Source organism: Ambystoma mexicanum, chromosome 2q (genome assembly GCF_040938575.1).
Source record: "Ambystoma mexicanum isolate Mex_15411 chromosome 2q, UKY_AmexF1_1, whole genome shotgun sequence".
Lineage (NCBI taxonomy): Eukaryota > Metazoa > Chordata > Amphibia > Caudata > Ambystomatidae > Ambystoma > Ambystoma mexicanum.
Window position 1 is genome coordinate 1,257,436,510 of NC_090924.1, and position 24,696 is coordinate 1,257,461,205.

The 24,696-nt window shown below is 47.6% G+C and overlaps 1 protein-coding gene across 4 annotated transcripts in view; it reads right to left on the bottom strand.

The window, feature by feature from the left end:
* The window catches only part of NHSL2 (NHS like 2), a 1,544,548-nt gene that overhangs the window by 102,839 nt on the left and 1,417,013 nt on the right, over positions 1-24,696 (bottom strand). For all 4 annotated transcript variants that reach the window (XM_069648639.1, XM_069648640.1, XM_069648641.1 and 1 more), the window contains one exon: positions 6,580-6,732. In XM_069648639.1, coding sequence (XP_069504740.1) covers positions 6,580-6,732 — 153 coding nt within the window. The remainder of the gene's footprint in view (positions 1-6,579; positions 6,733-24,696) is intronic.

Here is a 24,696-nt window from a genome sequence, read left to right on the forward strand (position 1 = left end):
AACTACTCAGTCCTCGAAAAGGAACTGTTGGCCATGAAGCTGGCATGTCAAGAATGGCGCCATCTGCTGCAAGGGGCAAGCCATAAGTTCCTTATTCGCACTGACCACAGGAATTTAAAGGTACTCCAACAAATGGAATGCACCAATTCCCGCCATGCCCGCTGGGCATATTATTTCTTACAGTTCGACTTTATTCTTACCTACATACCTGGTACCGAAAATCATGTTGCCGATGCCCTATCCCGAAGCCAAGGAGAAGAACCCACCAAGATCCAGGGTCATGAATTACTGCTTTCTAAGGCACTGAGAGTGTCCACCGTGATCCCTTTCTTGCATGAACTCATGGAGCAATATAAGGAGGAAGAAGCACTGCCTCGGTCAGTCATTCAAGACCCAAACGGTTTGTACTACCTAGGGAAGGCTCTCTATATCCCTTCTAAGACCCTGCAGAGCCAGATACTCAAGTGGTGCCATGACTCTCAGTTGTCGGGTCATCCTGGCATACGCAAGACACGGGATCTCATATGTCGACAATTTTGGTGGCCCACTCTCCGCAAGGACGTAGACAAATACGTCTCTTCGTGCCCGGTGTGTGCCAGTAGCAAAAATCCTACAGGGAGGCCGATGGGCTTGCTACAACAGTCCAAAGTACCAGGAAGAGCTTGGGAACACATCTCCACAGACTTTATCGTGGAGCTACCCTTCTCAAAGGGAATGAATACCATCATGGTAACTATCGATTCCTTCAGCAAACTGGCACATTTTTCAGCCTTATCCCATCTACCATCGGCTCCAGAGATGGCAGCAGTATTCCTAAGGGACATTGTCAGACTACATGGCCTGCCTAGGACTATAGTCTCGGACAGAGGATCCCAATACACCTCAAGATTCTGGACCACCTTATGCCAACAGCTAGGCATCGATAGAGCGTTGTCATCAGGTTACCATCCGCAGAGCAATGGTCAGACCGAGAGGTTAAATTCTACTCTTGAACAGTACCTTCGATGTTTTTGCTCTAATAAGCAAGATGATTGGGTTTCCTTTCTCCCTCAGGCGGAATTCGCCTATAACAATGCTCTTCATACATCCATCAAGATGAGCCCATTCCTCTGTACTTACGGGTACCATCCTAACCCCTTGCCATGGTTAGGTTTACCTTCCACCAGGACACCTGCTATTGATAGCTTGTTGGTGGAACTCCTAGAAGTTCAGAAGACGGCCAAAAGGGCCCTGGAGTCCAGCAGACAGATGCACAAGAAATGGGCAGACCGGAGGAGAGGTAGTAATCCGGCCTGGAAGCCCAACCAGTTAGTCTGGTTGTCCACAAGGTTTTTGCCAAAATGGGTCCATGCTGGCAAATTTGCACCACGATACATAGGGCCTTTCTCCATTCTCGCTCAGATTAACCCGGTGGCTTACAGACTTAAACTACCGGACAGACTCCGAAGGGTGCATCCAGTCTTCCATACCTCTTTGCTCAAAGAATACCAGACGGACCCGTATGCACGAAGACTGTCTAACAAGAAACCTTTACACCCACCTGTTCAAGAGGAGTATGAGGTGGCTTATCTGGTGGACTCACGATACCGTAAGGGAAGACTTCAATATCTGGTACACTGGAGGGGTTATCCTCCGGAAGAGAGAACGTGGGAACCTAGAGGTCATCTCCATGCTCCTAGGCTCATTCAACGTTTCCACCGCCTCCACCCGGGGAAACCCGGAGGGCCCCCGAAAGGAAAGGTGTATACTGTCAGGATTCGTCCATGGAAGCTGTGGAGCTCGTGGCGTCTCCAATAATAGTATACTTCGGTCTAGTCCTCACCCAACATGGCGTCGCTGGGCTATAAGACGCAACCACGCCCCCTTTCCGGCGCGTTGTATCTGTGTTTCCTTCAGACTCTTCAACGCTGCGAGCTACGGATCGTCCTTCCACAGTTCTTCTTAGAGTTCCCCGCTAAACCCTTGACTTCCGTTCACTCGGTCCTTTATATCTTGTTTTCTTTCCCTTCTCGCCTGTGTTCCAGTTTCTACCTTCCCCTGTTATTTTCTTCCTGTCCTGTCCGCTAGTTTCGCACTTACCCGGTGTCTTCAGCGGTATTGTTTCTGTTTTCCTTCCTTGACCGCGGTACTGTTTTTCCCTTTTCATTTCGCAGCGCCGCGGCACTCCCGTTTTGTTTGCGGTCGCGGAGTTGTTTATTTTGGCATCCGCGATCACGACTTGGGTACCTTCACTCTTTGGGTGCTGCCAGAGCTCTCGGTAAGTGGGAACTGTTCTATTTATATATATTCCCTTCTTCATTCTCCCATCTAAGTCCAAGCTTCCTTATACTGTTATTCCGCATCTACACCGGAAGTTGCTCAGAAAAGACTCCGAAATCTCTACAGTCTTTGACTATTCATCTCAAGGAAGAAATACATCCTACCAGGGTTTTTTGTGCCTTTTTGGCTTTTTCCCTGCCATTGGAGGTTTGGCTCCTCGGGGTTCCCCTTGGGCAGGTGTTCCTTCCCTGTCAAGGTGGCCTCTGAGGGAGCCAGGCCTTATTTACGCGATAAGAAGAAGAAGACATCCCAAAGACAGTTGCCTGCCGAAGACAAGAAAGCTAGGAGAAGACCCACCACAGAAACCAAGGACAACATCTCAGAAGGGTCAGGTGAGGAGGAGGTTGGGAAAGGAGGTTACTCACCTGGTGAATTTGACACTTGGCCCCTCATTCATCACCCGAGGATACATAACCTCCTCGCAGTGCCTCAAGCAAGGACTTCTTGTGCCTCGTGTTTAGGGTTATCCTGGACAGGAACCTATCTACAGACAGTTAACCTCTCGATTTGCAAAATTATGCGTGTCCCTATGGCCAGTTAAGGAGTGCACCCACTGGGTGTCATTTGCTCAGGTGTGCGCCCGATGAATGCTCCCGTTTTCATCAATCGGGCCCCATAACGTCTAGAATGTCTCTGAAGCAGAACCCTCTCCCGACTCCCAAGGAGAAACTTTCAATTGAGATGTGTCCCAGGCGGTCAGTTCTACTTCCAAGCCCTTTCACAGAACATTAGCCCTAATACAAACTAAAATGCAAGTAATAAAAGCAACAAATTAAGCAACAAAAGAGTCTTTGTACACATTGGTCGAATGGTAGAAAAGTCGACATCCCAGAAATGATTTTTCGCAGAGAAATGCATATCATTTTAAAAATCCTTCGTTTTGTTCGCAATTCATTTGTTACGACACAATTACACCCCTGTGTCTCATTCTGGCGTGTTGATGTACTTTGGGGTACCAATGGCAATCAGCCAAAGCACGTGTGCGCTATACTACACCTGGGGGCTTGCATCAAAATAGAGTAACAGAGGGGTTGTAGTGGTAATATTATGCACATATTTAAGCTTTGTAGACCTAGACTCAGGGCCATACTGGGCGTTATGGGCCCTGAAGGCAGAGTTAAAGGCCCAAGCACAGTGAGGGTGTTTATCAGTGTTTGCTGGCCCATAACTCCAGGTACAGCCCAAGGTATGGTCTATAAAGCTATTATGTTCTTGGGATTAAGGGGGGGTTACCAAAATGCAATGTTGTTGGAGTGGTTGCTGGGGACTGGCTAGTTCCCAGCAAAATGTAAATCATTATGAGGAGGGTCTTAGATTCCTGCTGGTCCGCCTCTGCCAGGTGTGGCATGGCAAGTGAGTGGCAGCCGGGGACGTTCATTTTGGAGAGGCTGGGCCGTGTCTGCCAGGTGTGGCCTGGCAAGTGAGTGGCAGCCGGGGGCGTTCATTTTGGAGAGGCTTGGTCGTGTCTGCCAGATGTGGCCCGGCAAGTGAGTGTCAGCCGGGGGCGTTTATTTTGGAGAGGCTGGGCCGTGTCTGCCAGGTGTGGCCTGGCAAGTGAGTGGCAGCCGGGGGCGTTCATTTTGGAGAGGCTGGACTGTGTCTGGCAGGTGTGGCCCGGCAAGTGAGGGCAGACGGGGGTGTTCATTTTGGAGAGGCTGGGCCGTGTCTGCCAGGTGTGGCCCAGCAAGTGAGTGGCAGCCGGGGGTGTTCATTTTGGAGAGGCTTGGCCGTGTCTGCCAGGTGTGGCCTGGCAAGTGAGTGGCAGCCGGGGACTGGGCCGTGTCTGCCAGGTGTGGCATTGCAAGTGAGTGGCAGCTGGGGGCGTTCATTTTGTAGAGGCTGGCCCGCCTCTGCCAGGTGTGGCCCGGCAAGTGAGTGGCAGCCGGGGGTGTTCATTTTGGAGAGGCTGGCCCGCCTCTGCCAGGTGTGGCCCGGCAAGTGAGTGGCAGCCGGGGGCGTTCATTTTGGAGAGGCTGGGCCGTGTCTGCCAGGTGCGGCCTGGCTGAAGCTTGTGTAATATAAGGAAGGGGATGCGGGGGTGCATGGGATGTTACGTGCCTAGGCCACATCTGTGGCAAGGTGGGGAGGGCCGCTGGGAGCAAGGCTCTCTACACAGCGCTCCCATTAGGAGAGGGGGTACCGCGCCGAAAACTCTGCTGCCAGGGCAGCGACACTGCTCTCAGCACAGTGCTTCCTGTCATCGTGGGAGCGCTGCGCTGGCGGCCGAGCTCTTGGGGCAGTGCTCATCTGTTGAAAGGAGTGCAGTGCGAAGAGCCCTGCCCGTGGCACACACTGGAGGAGCACAGAGCTCCCACTCAAAGGCCAATTTTTGAGCCAGACTTGCTTGCATGGCACAGAAAGTGGGCAATGGTGGAGTGCCATGTCCATCCCCCAGTATATAATTGTTATTAGATCTGCAAGATTCAGTCTTCGTTCTATGGGTAATAGCGGGTGCACGGGCCTGAACATTATGAAGTACAATGTACCTTTCCAAGTACATTTTAGAGTTATGCTAATGAAAAATATGTTTCTGTAATGCATTTTAATGCCAATTTTTTTCCCAAATAGATTCATGGTCTTTCCACATATCTCCCGAAACATGATTTTCATTCCAGTTTGGCCCCAAGGCTTTTCTTAACCTCTTTTCAAATAACAAGAAAGCATATGAAGAATTGGACTGTCCCAGCTCCTGTTGCCCCTAGCCAATCCTTCGACAACCTTCCCCTTGTTGTATGAACAGTGGATTAGTGCCTAACGGCTGCCCAGGCCATGCCCTAATTTGCGGCGCGCCAATAGTAAAAACTTGTTAAATGGGTTCCTTGAGTTTTTACTCCTGATATTTTTACCACTAATTTTGACCGTTTTTTATTCCAGGGCAGCTGAAAACTGCTGGGTGAGAGATGGCGGTGGAGAGGTCAGGCCACTTACAACACGCCACCCCACACCCAACCCCTAAAAAACACCAATATCCCCTTTCTCAAACATACGATCTATACCCCATGGTCACCTGTGTTGCTGTGAGCACCCCCCACCCTCATTCGCGTTGTCCTCCTCCTCCCCTCCATGCAATGTGGGGGGACAACATGTTTGCGCTACCTAAATTGACTCTGCATTTGCATGCTGCTGTCACCCTGCAACATGGGGTTGAGCAACATGTTTTTGCCCCCTAAACTGACTCTGCATCTGTATGCTGCTGCTGCCCTGCAACAAGGGGCTAGGCAACATGTATGTTTTTTGCAAGCACTTATGTAACTAAGTATGCCACCCTGCAACATGGGTTTAGGCAACATGTATGTTTTTTGCAAGCACTTATGTAACTAAGTAAGCCTTCTGTAACAGTGCTGCGATGCCCAAAGGCTGTTGTGCGCTTTATAAATGCAAAAAAATAAAATACAATAAAATAAATAAATACTTTTTTCCTTTTTAAATGATCAGTGAATTTCATTCCAATGAATACTCTGCTATGTGATCACTGGGTGCCATTCAGTATTCTATTGACCGTTTTCCTAAATAAAGTTTGAAAGACTTTATGATCTTATGAATAAGTTTAAATAGCCCAAACCCTCCACGATGTGGTAAAGTGGAACAGTGCCTCTGCCATAATGTATTCATGGCAAAATATATGAGCACTTATTAGATATACTCGACTCCCCCCACCCTCTTCCCTGCATTCCTCCTGTGGTTTCATCTCCTTATTTGGATGAGCTGTTCTAGTGTTGCTTTCTATGGCAAGTTGAGCATGTTTCAGCGCATGTGCTGTTCTCATTCGGTATGAAGGCCCTCATTGCAACCAGAGGTGGACTGGGAACCAAAAGAGGCCCTAGAAATCATTTAGAAAATGGCCAATATTACACATTTTGAGCAAGCCCAACCCCTTTTCCATTGCAAATTTGGACATAAATGTCCATGATGAAGTGGCCTGCCAGGGAATCTCCAGAGTGCCCTGTAGGTCAGCCCACCCCTAATTACAGCTATTAAACCTGGATGTAACCTGCATCAGTGTGCCAATCGGGTGATGTCATCAGTGGGGGACATAAAGCTACCCAGCGTGACGTGTTAGTATGGTATCCTAAGGAAAGGTACATTCTCCAGTCTCGGTTACACATGCTATGCGTGCACTCGCTCTCGTCTACTTGAATGCAGTCATTTGCTTTTGCATCGGACATTGAACTGTCTCCGGACAGCGCTCCCTCCCATCCCTTTTCTGTCCAGCTTCCGGCTCCCGCCGCTGCACCCCTTCACCCCATCCTGGTACGGTACCTTGCATGAGACTCTGGAGATTGAACTGCGCCTCTTGGTGTAGATCTTCGACGCAGGGCAGTCGGTTGGAGGAGTGGAACACGTTCACCGGCTGTTGCCATGACACCTTTGTGTGGAGAGTTTTCTTGCTCTCCTGATCCAAGTTAGAACCAGCTGCAAAAGATGGAAGAAAAACATAAGAGATTGGTGTGACGTCTTCATCCAGTTTCCGTCAACAGAATGTAATACGTCCTGATATGACATTAAAACATCAGATACCATCTAATCACAGTAGAAGGCCACCACGTGCAGAGCGAGGCACCATGTTTCTAGCCATCGCACCATGTGACCGATGCACCACGTTTCTAGCCATTGCACCATGTGACCAATGCACCACGTTTCTAGCTATCGCATCATGTGACCAATGCACCACGTTTCTGGCTATCGCATCATGTGACCGATGCACCACGTTTCTAGCCATTGCACCATGTGACCAATGCACCACGTTTCTAGCTATCGCATCATGTGACCGATGCACCACGTTTCTAGCCATCGCACCACGTGACCGATGCACCACGTTTCTAGCCATTGCACCATGTGACCAATGCACCACGTTTCTAGCTATCGCATCATGTGACCGATGCACCACATTTCTAGCCATCGCATCATGTGACCGATGTACCACATTTCTAGCCATCGCATCATGTGACCGATGTACCACATTTCTAGCCATGGCACCACTTGTCACCTCGTGACCAAGACACTGGGCCTCATTACGAGTCCGGCGGTAACCGCGGCGGCAAAACCACCTGGTTACCGCCGGACTCGTATTACCATTCCGCCTCCGTGATTCCCAAAATTACCGGGGCATTACAACCCCGGTTTTCTGGGAATCACGGAGGCGGAATGGTGTTAATCCCCATTCCCATTGTGTCCTATGGGACTCGATGGGAATGGGGATCATGGAAACACCGGCACCATCTCATAATGCTGCTGGCGTTTCCTCGTCCACCTGCAGGCGGACGGTGTTAAACCCGCCAGGTCAGACCTGGCGGGAACATCACCTCCCGCCTGCAGGAGTTGTGATCGCCCGGCATGGAAACAACGGTGGCGGCGGGTTTACCGCCACCGTTGTTTCCATACCGGGCGATTTGTAATGAGGCCCACTGTGTTTTTAGTTCTAGCAACACATGGCTGCTTGTGACCGAGACACCACGTTTCCCGTCATCTTACCATGTGACCGATGCACCACGTTTCTAGCCATGTCAACTCGTGACCAAGACACTCTGCCTCATTACGAACCTGTCGCTCCCGTAATGAAGGGTGCCGGTACAGGACCGGCACCCTTCATTACGGGAGTGCCTATTATGAGGTTCCCTTTGCGGGACCAGGAACAGACGCCTGGGTCCTGCGAGGGGAAGAGGGAGCTAATAACGGGCCGTTAGTAACATGCCCGTTATTACCTCCCTCCCCATTCCCATTGAGCCCTAAGGGGGCTCAATGGGAATGGGGAATGGTTCCTTCAAGGAGGAATTACCGGGTCCTCCAATGTTGGAATGACCCGGTTATTCCTCATTGAAGGAACCCGGTATTGGAGCCCGGTATGGAGGCAGCCATGGAGCTAATAGCACCATGGCTACCTCCAAACTCGTAATGAGGCCCACTGTGTTTTAGTACTAGCAAGACATGTCTGCTTGTGACCAAGACACCGGGCCTCATTACGAGGATGGCGCCAGGTAACCCACGGGTGCCACTGGCGGGTTGCCGCTCTCCTCTTAACACTGAATATGCCGCCTGATATCCCGGTGCCACCGGGATATTACAAGTCCCGGCAGCCCGGGATGTCAGGCAGCGGATTCGGGAAGTCCCCATTCTCGTGCAGTCCAATAGGACTCCACGGGAATGGGTTCACAGAAGCATTGGCACCGTTGTTAACGGTTCCGGTGCTTCCATGAAAACTCTGCCGTCCCTGGCCTTTGTGCCCGACTGGTCAGATCTGTTGGGCACAACGGCCCCTGAAGGCAACGTTGGAGTGTGGTGGTCCGGAAAAGGTGCCGGTAGAGTGCGACCGGCATCCTTATTTCTGGACTGTCACACTTAGAATGAGGTCCACCATGTTTCTGGCCTTGGCACAGTATGGCAGAGACACTGGGCCTCATTTCTAGTATGGTGGTAATGTAACAACGATGTCGGTGCATTACCAGCACCGTTGTTACTGTACCGCCATACTCCTAATGAGGCCCAGTGTGTTTTTAGACCTGGGACAATATGACTGAGACTTCATGTTCTGAGTCATGGCACCAAGTGGCTCCATATGGCAGAGACAACATGTTTCCAGCCGTGGCATAAAATGGACACTGGTAACTGAAGCACAATGTTTCTGAGAGCAAGGCACCAGATCTGTAGCTGTGGCACCATGGTACCACATGGCCACACATGTGTAGCGTACAATGAACTAAAATTGCCTCTACTTGATGCTTTACTTCAATTAAACAAGCATTGGCAATACCAACAGTTTGGGATTTTGTGTAGGCATGGGAAAGGCAGTTGCCAGGCACAGCCGTAGTGGTATTAACTGGCATTTGATGGTAGCATGTGCAAAATGGTGTGAGTACCTGGGCATCTAGTAGCAGTGCCTGGTAAATTCCTAATACTTATACACAAGCCAAAACAGTTGACTTCAGTGAAGGGCACACTTAGTGCTTATAAATCGTTTGGCTGAAGGCAGACCTGGTTAAGACATTTTAATTACACCAGTAGCGGGTTTTCAACTCCAATTAAGCCATTAACTCTCAGAAGACTGCTTTGAGAAAACACTGGCAGGCACTTTGAGGGGAAGGTTCGATGGTAAAGCTTGATGAAATGGAGCTGAAAGAGTTCCCACGAGGAGGTGTTTTGGGCGGGCAGGGGCAGGAACTGGGTGGGAATGTCCATAGGGATTAGCATTGCCATGGTCAATGGCTGGACAAATAACAATAACCAAACAGCACCTATATGTGTTGTGTCCCTCCTCATAAGCCATTTCTCCTTATCTGTATTCTAATGCAATAGTTTTGGCTTAGAGGTGCTGCAAGCGCCACCTAATAGCCCAAACTAAAAGGTAATCCTTCAGAGCACACTGTTCCCTATCACCCCTCCAGCTATTTATATACATCTCTCACTTTTACCCCCATGTCCTCTTGTTTTCTCTCTTCTGTGAATGTGTGTGTTCCTGGTCCACAGCGTCTTATGAGGTATTCATTATCCATTACCACAGTTTTGTAACATCCGTGTTCAACGCGCCGTATCACGCCAAGTGCACTCCGCCGAGTAGCTGGCAACATGTGGGACGAACTTCAAATATCGATTAACACATCTTTTTTTTTTTAATTGATCCAATGATTATTTTCACAAGGGGGCAGGGCCAATCCGATACTGGCCACAGTAAAAAAAACATGGAAACAAACAAGCTGCAATGGCAAGGATGGCTTCTCAGGGGTTGATCATGGCATTCTGGGAGCGCATCAGTCTGGAAAGACCACGAGCCGCAAGACAAACTACTTCTTGCCCATTCTACGGAGTGCGATGGGGTTTTTGACACCACTGATTGAAAAACAATGGAACCTAAACTGTCTTCTCTGGACATAGCAGAATTCTTACTGTGGATCCTGATTGGCCAGCGCGGAGGCATGGTCAAGGGTACAAAACTGACGGGACGGCTTCTTCGCCCAAGAAACCTTGTAGAAAAGAGCATCAAACAAGCGTCAGTCTTGGCCCTGTCGGTATTTGTTTTACTCTCCCTGTGCACAACTAGGCTTTGGGACCAGCAATACTTTTCAACATAGGGTGGGGAGCGATGCCACACACAGTCTTATGTCTGTACATGACACAATCCTATTGGACCAAACATCAGGCGGAATGTGGGGCCAGACAAACTGTACCATGCACTACTCAAAATATGTTAACGATAAATACAGATAACAATTTTGACTAGAATAAGCATAACGGATTTAAATGAAATTGTGATGGATGTGACCTCAGGCAGGGTGATAAATCCTCATATTTTGACATTTCCAGGGTCTGGGTAGAGATTCACCTGTACCAATCAGAAAAGCTGAAAAACCTGGCCATGGTTTTGCACCCGATTGTACGGATAAATAAGCCAGTTTTTCCAATAACCCCAATGAACATGAATGAAAATAACTGATGACAACAAATGAATATCATTGTTCATTGCAAAGTCCACCTGGATTTTATATTTGATAGGCCAATGAGCCAAGCCGAAACCCCGCTACATGGACTCCCTATATGTGGCAGTGAATTAATAAGAACCACTCAGCTTATCGTACAAGCATAACAGTTTACCAGGGTAAAACTATGGGGCTACGTAAGTTTGTGGGAGAGAAGTATGTGCCATTGTGTGGCAGTTGTGTTATTGGTTTTGTTTAGGAATTGTGTTTGGAAACAGGAGAGCAGGTTTTTGCAAAAGGTGAATGAACAAAATGCAATAAAATTGTATTGGTGCAACAGTCACATAGTGTGAAACAATAATTGTTAATTCAACAGTCGACACGTGTTTCGTGCCTAGAGACGGCACTTCTTCAGGACTGTAATGGATGCTGGAGTTTCAAGCACATCCCACTGAGATGAATGCCGTTTTTGCCAGTGTAAGGAAGGGTGCTGTGTCACTCGAAGCTTCCTGAGTCACATATGGGGCACCAGTGCAGTAAGACTTAAAATCAGGTCGGTTTTACAAATTGGAAATTACCCTGTGGTTTGTAGGCCATTTGACATTTGGCTGGATTCCCAAATTCAGTGACTCTGATGGGGCTCATTACCGATAGGTTTAGGTTCCTTCACATCTTTACTGTATTAAATTGAGCAAATGTCCATTCGACTGTCTAGAAAATAAACTAATACATACAACAGTAATACAAGGCAAGTCAAGCCATTGAGTTTGAATAAACGACACTGCGGAAAATGTGAGATGGAGCAGGTTGCAGAAGACACTGTGTTTGTAATAAGCAGAGTCAGATGGAAGGGGGATACAATGTAGATCTGACTTCCTGACTAATAAGCGACACCCACATGGGTATGGAATATTATGGTAGGGAAAAAGTATCTTTGTGGCGTGGCATAGGAAGCTCATGAAAATCCAACTGCAGTGGGCACCAATGTTGCCATGGGGGGGGGTGTGAGAAGAGGTTGTAAATATTAAATGTGACTTGGCAATTGCCCAGAGAGTCTGGCAGATCCAGCCAACTAACCCCTCTGGTGCTCTCATTTTCTGGGGAAATGTGGATTTAATTTTCTAACCAGATTCCATATGGGACCAGATGAGCAGCGTGTCTGGGAAAAATCTCTACAGTTCTGTTTAATAGTGATAAATGGGCTTATCCAGCCATGTTCTACTGCTGTAGACTAATGCACACGTGACATGCAATGTGTTCTAATGGAAAAGGTGCATACAGATGTGATAGAATGGTAAAACAAAAGCACCTTTTACATGTGCATATGTATAAATTGGTAAATGGCGTATGTGTTTGTAAAGCCTCTTCTTGGCAGACACAATAGCCGTTTTTAATACCTTCTTAGGGATACTGTAATGTCTTTGAAGACTATGGGCCTCATTACATGTAATGCGGTAAACCATGGTGCTATTAGCACCATGGTTGCCGCCGGTACCATACCGGTACCACCATTGAGAAAAGGGGAATTACCACCCCATTCCAAGGTTGGCGGGGCGGTAATTCCCCCTTTCTCCATGGCCCTTCCCCATTCCCATTTTTGCCCCATAGGGCTCAATGGGAATGGGGAAGGAGCTAATTATGGTACCGCAAATTGCGGTACCGTAATTAGCACCAAGGTCCCTTTGCGGGTCCCAACTTTAACGGCTGGTCTACACCAGCCGTTAAGGTCGGGTCCCGCAAAGGGACCTCGTAGTAAGGCGGTAAGGGTTTACCGGTACCGGTGCCCTTACCGGTACCGGTAAACCGTTACCGCCTACCGTGTAATGAGGCCCTATACCCTAGTTCACAGAAGAGCCTGTGCATTAATGGGGGGTCACTGAGTTAAAGATGAGTCTCTCAGTGACCAGTTAAATGGGGCACTTTTACCCAGGCAGGCAAATGGTAATGTGGCAATGGCTATATCAAGTAATCAAGGTGGGGTTCTACCACCACACCCCAAACAGGAACCAGGTAAGTTATATGAAAAGTGTATTGTGCCCAGCTGTACACTTATGTCCATGTGCAGTACAGGAAGAAAACCCTGGCCCGTCCACTCCATCCCAGCTCACTCTTACTACCACCCGCAGACCCTTGCACAAAAACCACTCACACATTCACCAAATATTCCACAGGCTAAGCGTTTTACTGGCACCAGCACATTACTACATTTCTCCCCCCGTTAGTCGCACCAAAAATGCCAACAGTGAAAACCTTAGACGTGGCATGAGGTGCTCAGAACCGGCTGACACACGCTGCAGCCAATAACCTGACAAGATTACCCTCGACAACAGCATAGTGCAATGGATGCAACAGAATGCCCCACAAAGTACCCTGCACAAATTGGTACACGCCATTGCAACAAATCCCCGATGACCAACGCTGCAGAACGCACAATAAGCACCACATACACCGAAACCCAAACTTAAACCGGCAGAAAATAGAAAAACCATTATGTACTCCGGCACAAGATGAATAATGAACGTACACCGGCACAAGATGGATACTGTACACCAACACCCACGGTAACCCACCTCCTACGAAGGATAAAAGATGCCGATCATGAAACACAATTGCAGAAATGCTGTGCACCACCTGCAGCGCGCAGGAGATTAGCAAACCACTGCACCACAGACAACACAACCGTATACTGTACATGGGAGATAACCAATGCCAACCGTGGGCATGCCAACAAAAACGTAGCCCCTGTGCAACGGGCAATGCCGACTCCCCAACAGTAGAATTGCACAGAGTTCGTTCGGCTGACACCACAACCTAAAACACCACACACAAGCTCCCCGACAGTAACCAGCAGTCAAACTCTTGCTGTAACCAACAGCCTAAAACACTGGCTGTAACCAACAGCCCCGAACACCACGCACAGTCTATACTCACCACACACCCTGACTGTAACCAACAATCTATACTCAGCACTTGCCACACACCCCGACTGTAACGAAGAGTCTACACTCTAAACTCACCACACCATGACTGTAACCAACAGTCTAACTCCCGACTGTGACCAACAGTCTATATTCACCGCCCACCCTACCTGTAACCAACAGTCAAAGCCCTGACTGTAACCAACACTCTATACTCACCACTCATCGAAGACCTACCACAATAAAAGAACCAATGACGATGACTCATTTCTGGGTGGTGTGAATCCTTGACCTCGAACACCACATTCACAATGTGGGACCACACCCCTCTATACATGGAAGGATATTTAGGCCGTTAAAAAATCTTGAAAAATCATGGATGTTTTCTCTGCCTACAGGGGGCCCTACGCAGCGTATACAATATTGTGATCTTTATTCGTGAATCTGGGTTCTGTTGTCTCAGACGGTGCTTCGAAGCAGACCAACGCTCCCCAAATGTACTGCTTTGTAAACAGCCTGGTAAGTTCTCGCTGATTAATAAAAAAAAACTGCGAAATGTTTACTCTCAGGGGGGTTGCTAGGTCTGGAAAAGACCCGGGGCTAAGCTGATGTCGGAATTGTTGGGACTGGGGGCTAGCTAGTCTTTTGGCTGTAGCTCCTGAGATTCTATCCGGGGCTACAACCAAAAGATCAGGGGACATAGCCCCCTCAGCCCCCCCTAGCAACACCCCTGTTTACTCTGCCACTTCTGAAGGCCCACTCCTGGATTTAAAATCCTTTTATGCTGCGGTTCTCGGAGAGCAGGCGAGAGGCCAGCGGGTGCCAGCATTTAGCCTGCTCTTGCTCTGCCCTGCCCAGCAGGGGGCGCCTTTCAGCTCTTCCCTGCCACCCGTGATTTACTCTCCAGTCATGCCCACTTTCTCCTGCACCAGCGGGGGGTGCTTGTTAGTCTGCCAGCCCGTGATTTACTCTCCAGTCATGCCCACTTTCTCCTGCACCAGCGGGGGGTGCTTGTTAGTCTGCCAGCCCCGGGAAGTTGCGCATGCAAGCATTGGTGGCCGCAAAAGAGAGCACTTTGCCTCAGTAATGAAACAAAGCAGTACATGATGTCACAATAGATCTCAAAACACACCCAGACATCTCACACAGAGACCCCCGGGAATCCTCACGGTTGGCGATTGTTGATGATGCAGGAGGCGTGGATAAGGGAACTGGAAGGCTAGGCTCCCTTTAACTATGCAGCCATTAAAGGCCGAAGGAAGCAGTGTAGGCAGTGAGAGCTTTGACCAGAACGAATGCTCTTTAAACAGAATAAGAGCCCTTCCTTCGAAGCATTAATTGAACTACGATATGGTCATACTACCATCAAATGGGGGTAATAACATTTATTATAACAGTGTATGTGGGCAGCTCATGAGCTAAATGCTGGCCTCTAACATGGGGCAGCATGCACTTTTCATGTTCTAACTATGCAGCGGGCCAAACCTTGCCCTTCAACCTTCTGTGAAGCATATATTGAATGCATTTAAAATGACTCATAATTAACTTGTTTTATTTATTTTATAATACATCATCAGAGCGCTGTACAAAATACATTCACAATAACAAGCACAACACAACATCACAATACATAGAGGTAGGTTGAGTCCTGATTGAATTACAACACGAGAACACACGTGAATGTAGAGCTTAGAAAGAGTAGGGATTTGGTATGAAGGGTTATATAAACATTTGTGTGGAATTGGCATCTGGCAAGAATGTAGAAGCCCTGGCCTTTTTTTATTGCATGTAAAATGATGCAGGTAATGCCATCTCAGAAAGGGGGGGTCTGCTAACCAGACCCCCCTTTCCTACATCCCCATGCCAAATGCATATTGACAAAAGTGCCCCGCTGCATCAGTCTCCTGATCTGCAGTGCCTGCTTTCCAGTGGCAAAGAACAGGTTCAAAGGTGACAGGTACCCTTTCGACAGCTGCTGTGACAGCCAAGTCACTGCAGTACAGGGCTGCATTTAACATATGCACCTCTGTTCCAAAACAACATAATTGTGAGGAATTTCTATCCTGGAGGTATTTTAATATTTAAATATTAGCCATACCTGCACTTGGGATATGGTGGCTGGTAATTCATTGAATTCTTAAAGCCACATGTGACCTGTGCTAGACATGTGGCAACACTGTGAGCCCAGGCCAGCTATGGAGGGGTTGTATATAACTTGTAAGACAGCCTGTCCCTGCCAGCCAGCAGGATAAGAGACTGAATAACTGTGCTTCTTATTTGATCCATTGTGAGCTCAGCTAACACCTCCCACCAGCAAGACAGCCCCTCACCTGGAGCTGTCCTGGGAAACAGGCGTCAAAGACCACATCCTAAACAAAGGGACTAGCCTCACACTGGGGTGTTGCATACCAAAGGACCTTTGATGCTATGGGTCTAAGAAGGGATTGGGGTTAGTGTAGTCAGAGGAAGTTCAGCACGGTTGAGGAAGGATTCCACCCTCTTGTTTATCGCTGTACCTCTCATGCCTCCCTGTCTCATCCACTTCCTTTAGCACAAAGCACTTTGGGTATGATGTCAGAAAGCAGAGACCACTTGTAACAAGAACAGGGAATGGAAAACTTAAGCAGGATTTGTGTTGTCCAATCAACTGTGGAGTGTTGCCTATAAAAGAGGTGGACTCAAACTCCTTTTAATGACTTCTGGACTATCCAGGCCTCAAAGAATAATTCATTTGGACCTCTTTTGGGAGAGTGGCTCTTTCCAAAGTTTTCCTCCAGTGAGGTGAAGATTGAGTGCTCCAAGTGCTCACTAAACACTTGCAGGGCAAATTGGGGATGAGTGGCTGCTCGAGCAAGATCTGCCTCCCTGCCAGCCACAGCTAACCTGGTACCCATGTCCTCACTGGTGGTGAAGGAACCCTGCAAGTGTTTGCCAGCCTCTCCACGTTGGGAAGATAGGAACAAGGACTTACCTTGTCCCTGGGTCCCTGGATTGGTACTCACAGCATCCTGAGAGCCGGAACAACCAGCATGACTGTTTTTCACTGTCAACCTGATTCAACCCATCTTTGAACCACGCACGACAACTGTAGAACTAATTGGACCCACCGGTGCAACTTTTGACACTCTCTTGACCTTTAAACTGCTGTTGCTTGCACCATCAAACCAGCTTGACGCTTCAACGTACCAATTTGAATCTGTCACCTATTCTGTTTGAACCAACCAGTCATCAACAGCCCTCGTCTTGAAGCCCTGGAAGCACTGCGTCGCATATCAACCCGAAACAGTGGTTACTAATGACTCAAAATTGCTCAACATTGAATTGCTGCTTCTTTGAACCACACATGGGACCATCAGTATCACAGCTTCAAGCCATCAGAGGATCTCGACTCTTACCACTGGAGCATCACTTGCCGATCCTAACCAGCAATGTTGTGTCTTCAACCAGCTCAATATTTGAACCAACCCTGGTGAGCCTGCCGAACTGCATTGCTCGAATGCTGCATCCAAACTGCTCTTAGCTACGGATTCAACCCCACTTGCTGCCTGATCGCTGCTCGGTCTTAGACAACTCGCTGCACTGAACCTGTTTCACCCCGCTTGCACAACAATAAGAAGCTTGGGTCAACATCGTTAAACCACCAGGAAATTAATAATGTTCTGTTGGAAGGCCCTTGTTCCCCTGGTCACTTGTTGGGACCCTAGATCCTCACCAAGCCCCTTTTTCACCAAGAATCATATCCTTCTTGAACATTGTGATTTTCTATTGCCTTTTCCTCCCTGCTAAATATCCAGAGTGCTTGTATCACTTACATTCTGCATTTCTCTGTCTTATTTGCAGTGGTGGGTTTTTATACAGTGCGTTTAACAGTTATTTGTATATTGGTGTATTTAGTTAAAGTATAAATAATTGTATAGAACCTTGATTGGACATTCCTTTATTTTGGACTGCTGTTCTATTGCTGTTCGGATTGCCACAGTTATCACTTTCACACCCCTTCTAAGAGTACAGCCTTCCCTAGGCCCACGGCACCACAAAAAGCCAAAGACAGTATATGTCTTAAGTGTGCCTGTTTCACTCCTATGCTTGCGATCACTGATGACTTGTAGAAGTGCGAGGGCTGAGTAGGCGGTTTAGCCACTACTTACCTTTCTGCTCCTGTGGAGCAGAAGTCATTTTTCTCACATTCACCATCACGTGTGATTTTATTATTACTAATAATAACAGCAGTAGTAGTAGAAGCATTAATATTACATGAAGAGTGCCATTGATTGACTGGTAAAGGTAACATCAGAGTCTAATGGTTTGCCCAAGATTAATTGTTGCTCTACTGCTACCAAGCGTTTGCCCTGGATTCACTGTTGCAGCCACTGTTTCTGCTCACAGTGCTCTAGAGCATTTATTTATCCAGTGTTTACAGCTCTTTCTTCTGGATTCATCTTTGCCCCACTGTTTTGTACTCCCTTTGTTCTAGATGAATTGTTGCACCACTGTTTACCAAGTGATCGCCCTAGATTCGTTGATGCTCTACTGATACCAATTGTTTGCCCTAGATTAATTATGGCCCCACCGTTACCTATTGCTTGCCATAGATTAATGTGTCAACCACAGTATCTGCACCCTGCTGTAATCTTGCTGCACAGTGCCCAACAGTTGATGTGAACACTACTGTGTTTCCTCCCGACACATTGGATGGCCACCATTGAGTCATCCAGTAACCTCCCAGCAGTAACAATCTCATCTTCTGCATCCAAACACACCATGCACATACCCACCGAGGCACATGCAGACGGGCATTTAAACTCCCTGTCTACAGACATGAAACAAGTGAATGCTACACTTCTCCAATCAACATACTGCAGTCCCGGCCCACGCATCCTAGCACCACGGGCACGCAAGGCTCCCCTCTGGGCACAGCTGCCTCCGTGGCTACACCTGGAAACAGACCAGCACGCAAGAGCTATCTTGCATTTGCCGCTCTAGCCACTAACCTTACCCACTCTCTGGTTTTCAGATCCGCCAGAGCACCTGGCGGCCACGCCAATTGTGGGGGTGCACGAAATAAGTCCCTGTAGCATACCATATATATCATGAAATCATTAATTATCTTTAGCCAGAAAGGGAGATAGCCATTTATAGCTCAATCATTTTAGCAAACTATTTATAATTATATGTGGAATAAAGTATGCTCACTGTATGCAAAAAGGATAGTGCAGGGCACTCAGGAGTTCCTTTGTAAGGTCACAGAACTCTGGGATACATTTCTGCCTGCTCTTTCCATACAGTAGGGCGTCTATATTCCTTGTTATGCGTGGCCCCACTCCCGCCCTCTTTAATGCTTGCGATCTTGCTTAATGTAAGGCAAGAACGCTTCCATTGGAGATATAAATGCAGTAATTCATGTGCTGCAATATGTTTTAATTCGTTCAATAAATGCATTTAAATTCATTTTGTAGTTACACATAAATGCTACCGTGTGCCTTAGAGAGTTCCTAATCAATGAACAGCTGTCACAGAAAGCTATTGCAGAGGAATAGAATCAGAAAACGTGTGATGGCCTGAATGAAGCCCCAAACCCCGCCTATCCCTCTCACAACCGCCCCGCCCTCCCCCATCCCAACCCGCACAATACCCCCCTGGCAGCTGAAATGTTTCTCTGTGCTGGCTCAAACAGCAGGCATTGCGAATGCGCCGCACGCCAGCTGTAATTCGAATATTTCGTTGGATTGCGATATCGTTTTCGTATCATGTTGTGATGTCGAAATTGGACTGTAATGAAAAAATGACTTCAGATTTGTATGCAGATTTACATGTATTATTGATATAGTCCTAATTCTAGGGGAGTCGTTTGTTAATTTGATCAGTAGATGGCAGCATCGGATTGGCTCTAAGCCGACACTTACAAAAATAAACTTTTGTTATGCTATTTTGGCATTTGCGCCATACAGCCACAGGGTGGTGCTGTGTATCAGCCCAGACACAGCAAGGCTGCACGAGCCCATAGCGTCCTTATGGCTGACTTTGCATCTGCGCCTATCATTCGAACTGAACAGGTGCAGTCTCTGTGCTCGAATATTAAGCGGCATTTGGGCTCATGCTTTCAAGCTGCGGCGCGTTATACTGGAGAGTAACGGGATTCTGCAAATAACGTAATGTGGAGGACGAAGATATCCATGGAAAGCGACATCACTGGAGTCGTACCTGCTCCATAAACCATACACACAGTCACCCGTGCAATCATCGCTAGGCCACACGTTTTGCCTACCCCCTGCCAGCTCATGTCCCATGCACCCTGCATAGTCTCCAGCTTTGCCCTTGCAAGTTAGCCCTCCGCCACTGGCGCCACTGGCGCCACCGTCTGTCCTGCCACTTTACGAAGAAGGGAATTCCGTTCCCTGGTTGTGCCTCCTTGCTTCGGCTGGGAGTTGGCGAGGCGCAGGCGGCTGTACTGCCCAGCCATTCCGCCGCAGGCAGGCGCCTATTATTACTCCCCGTGCTCCGCCGCCAGGCTTGCGTCTAGAAATGCGTGCCTGCTGCCGTGCGGGAATTAGCAGCGGGCATTGGAATGCCACTGTTTACAGTGCACTCCCCATTGCTGCCCTTGCGACCACTAAAAGCTATGGACGGGAAACAGGGCCAGCCGCAGCAAGGGCCTGGCTGGCTGGAGTGGGGGTGGGGAGAAATACTCGCCAGACTTCTAGTAGAGTCTTCAAATAACGACAAATGCCCGACACGGGCGACGTTTCCTGATTGTGATGGCCCAGAGGAAGAGGTGCCTCCCCAGCACGACCCACACGGAGTCCATAACCGAATACACCACAAATACAACAAGATAAACGTGTTCTCTGAGGTGCTGCGAACACTTAGGGCTTGATTCACAAACATGTTCTGACATGGGAGACAAACTGTTTTGTACCAACTTGAAACGTACTGATTCTGCGAAGCGCTAGTTTCTTTGCCTCATCTCACCCTGGCTTATCAGTAATCAGTGTGTGGGATACATTATCGCCACCATTAAGATTCATTCTGTGATCCTGCGACACAATAATGCGCGTGGGTCACACAAAAGAATGATATTGTTGCAAAATAACCTGCTCGTGCAAAACAAGAAGGGGGGTCGTGTGCATACTTGCCTACATTTGAAAATCAAAATTCCTGAGATTTATGCCCCACCCACAGTCCCACAAAACTCCGCCTATTTTCACATGACTCCGCCCACATGTCAAAAAGGTCAACTCTGTTGTAATGTGATGCGACGTCAGAAATTTGCATTCAAATTGAAATATGCATATTTCATGAAATTGCCTTTTCAAAACCAACCAAATTGCATTAGCCTTCCATAAAATCAACACCTTAAAATGTGCACATGTCAACTCAAGAACCAATACAAAGGTTTTCCCTGAATTTTGCAGTACGGAAATTGGACATTTCACCTTCTTCGTTTTTCATCAGGTCATGTAGTGCAGTGGTGAGTTGTCCAACCTGCAAACCTGATGGCTGTGGTTCAATTGGGCTGAGTCCACCCTAACCTGGGCAAAAATAATGAAAGCAGAAGAAACGCGCGTTCGCATTGAAAGTCGGCAAAAAAGAATGAAAGGTGAAGCAAAATAAACGTGCGTTATTTTGCTTCACCTGCATTCTTTTTGCCAATGTGCTGGAAGCGTTACAGTCATTGCTGCAGAGACAAAGCCAAACTCGGGCAGGGAGTCCGAGGCGGCGCAGTCCTGCAAGGATTAACAAAAAAAAAAAAAAAGAATCAGTGAAAGCTGCCCCCCCATAAAAAGAAATGGTTAAAATTCCTGAATCTCCAGGGGAAAATCCGGAGGTTAGGCAGGTATGGTCGTGTGGCACAATAACATGCTTGTGTATCGCAACGTGATTATGCGACACAATAATGCAGGTAGGTGACACAATGATGTAATTGGGTGACACAAAAAAATGATCATGGAAAAAATAATGGGTGTGTGGCACAACAACGTGATTGCGCAACACTAAGTGATTACGCGGCACAGTAACATGCTCACGTGGCTACCAGAGATAAGGAGGGGTAAACATGAGGGTGGAGGGCAAGTGCATGCCAGAAAGTGCAATATGACCAACTGCTGTCCCACAGTCGCAAATAGCAATTTGTTCCTTCTTAACTGGCTGCTTGAGTCGTGCCCACATAGGATTAGTGTAGAAAAATGCGCTGCAGATAGTGCTTTTTAAAGAATATTTGTACAGTGCACGGTAGGTTGACCGGATTTTCAAAGTGACCAGGACAGATGCTGACATAGAAATAGGACTGCATTTTCAGGACCAATAAAAACTAAAGAAGGACTAAAATACAAATGGGATGATAATGAAACTGCAGTCCTACTTCTATACCGGTGGCCTGTTGGAGGCACAGAGCGCTGATTGGAGGTAAGAAGACCTAGAGGAAGGGGAGAAGGTATGGGGAATGGGTTAAATGTCAGTGAAGAGAGCGGTAGCTGGCCCAATGTCGTGATTTTTCAATCAGTTTAACACAAAAACAGGATGGTATCCACCTGACCCCCAAATCCTGGGGTGGGATTTTTAAATTTTAAAAAGGGGCGGGACACCGGCATGGAGGGGTACAAACCGGGACATCTGGTCACCCTATTGCACTGGTCAAAAGTAAAAGCTGCAGACTGAAATAACTCATCCAAAAATAAAAAGTCCCACGCTAGCAAGCTGGGTTTCACTGCAGACGTTGCCCTGTAGTCTGGTCGCAGCCTGCTTGCCGGTTCAGGCAGTGTTGGCTCTTCACCAAGCAAGATGTGGGTTCTATCAAGTGGCACCATCAGACCCATCGACCCCACAGAAATAGGGCCTTTTCTTAGAGCATTGTACCCGACAAGCGAGCGACCAGGTTTTGAGAAATTCAGTGTCATTAAATAGCGAGATCTTTCACATTAGTCAATACTTCCCAGGCTGCAATACTTGGCACGCTTCATAAGTACAGAAACCCCAATGAGCATAGCTTTTGATGATGCCTAACTACTTTGCAGGCTAGGCATGGTTCTTAAGCATACAATCTACTATGAACCAAGATATTATTGAGTGGTAAAAACCTTTTAGGCTATAATACCTGGAGGAAGGGCTCCTAAGCACACACACCACAATGAACACTGGCAATCAGATGTTTCACCTACGGTACAATAGTAGTCGGGGTTCTTAAGCATCTACACCACCGCAATGAACATAGGCAGGGCACTAACGCTCGTTCAATACTTGTAAGGCTATAGTGAGTGGCATGTTTCTTAATCAGCTAGCACCACACTCCATATTGCAGGAGTATGGTCACATGACCAGATGGTGTATCCCAAAATGCCGCAACAATGCCATCGCCTGATAGGCTTACGAGACAGGCCGGTGCAGTATCTACCGAATCAGTTATTACATCAGTGCCTGGATGCAGTCAATGCCTGGTCCCCCCGGGGTATGCGCTGTGAAAATACTTAAATCACAACCAATCAAATCAGCTACCGTTGCCATGCATGATTGTGTTATGCCACGTGAGATGGCGTTGCAGGACCTAAAGGATACATATGTCAAAGCCTTCTTAGAGCCACCTAATAAGGCTGAAACACAAGTGGGTCTGGATCCTCATTCTACAGCCCAGGCCTGGGAATTCCAGGATACTGTAGAACATGCCAGAGAATCTATCGTGTGCCGCATACATGCTTCCTAACTCAAACTGTTGCATGGATACAGAAACTATCCAGGCGCCAGGTAGTGATTACTTTGCAAGAGGGATATCTACTAAATGGGTAACTGCCCCTGTCTTTTAACTGCAGTGCGAACAAAAAATGAAACATGACATGTCAAAGGAAATTCTATAGACACTTTCTCTCTTTCCTTTCTGCTGTGATATTCAAGGGCCAGATTCATATTTCGCTTTTGCCGATGCTGCCTCGCGAGATTTCACATATACTGGTATAGACCTTATGGGATTTTGAGCGTTGGCGGCGCTTACGCTTAAGCTCCACAATTCCTTTTGGCACAGGTGGCCCTTAAAATGCATTTCCTTTTGGCTCCTTGATGGTGCCTAGTTCCACAATTAATGTTGTCACAACTGGCACATTTCAGACATGCCTTTGGTTTATAGGCAGTGCTCTTTGTACTGCCACTAATTTTGCCACCGTTGATGCTTTTAGAAGCACTATTAGTTCTGGCACATATGTGGTGCTTTCACTGCGTCATTAGTTGGGTCTCAGGTGGCGTTTTAGCATCACTAATGATTCACAGTTACATTAGTTTTGGCTTTGAGGCAGTATTTTAGCGCACCAGTTGGATATGTTAATAGGAGGTGCTTCAGAACAGACCAAGGTACCCCCTCCTTCTCCTCCCACCTTTCATCTTTGTGCTCCCTGCATTCAGCTTTACACGGCCCACTAATGGCTGCAACACTTCTGCTAGTCGGCTGGGCACCCCTAGATCAGCATCCTTGTTTACGAGGATCGCCATTCAAAAATGTTTTCGGGCGAAAATGCCTCCACTTTTCATGAGTTTCCTTGAGCACATCTCTTATATATCACAACCATGTACCAGAAACTGCCCTCACAGAACAGTGCTCATCATCACTGTTGGGGTTTATTTCCTTTTTTCACAATCAACTTTTGTATAATCCGCTACTAGTAATTACATACAAACCCATACACCCAAAGATTCACAATCATACTCCTGCCCCTGAACTTCTTTGTATTTGTATTTGTATTTATTTTATTTATAAAGCGCAGCCAGGCCCAGGGGCATACGGGCGCATAAGTTAGGTCTGGTTACAGTTGCAATAGAAAGCAGTCAATAAGGGTTACGTTACATTGCAGTTACAGGTGGGTACAAACTTAGTCATGAAAATGCATATATGCATAGTCTAGTATAAGTACATTAGCTACAAAAGTGTGCCAGTGACAGTCGATCATGCTGGGATCAGGCGGTTAGGGTGTCATAGTGTCCAAGTTGTGAAGCCAACACTTCGTGTTATGTTTAAATAGGTTAAATGAAGGTTCTGCTCGCAAAAGCGCAGGTATTGTGTTCCATAATTTAGA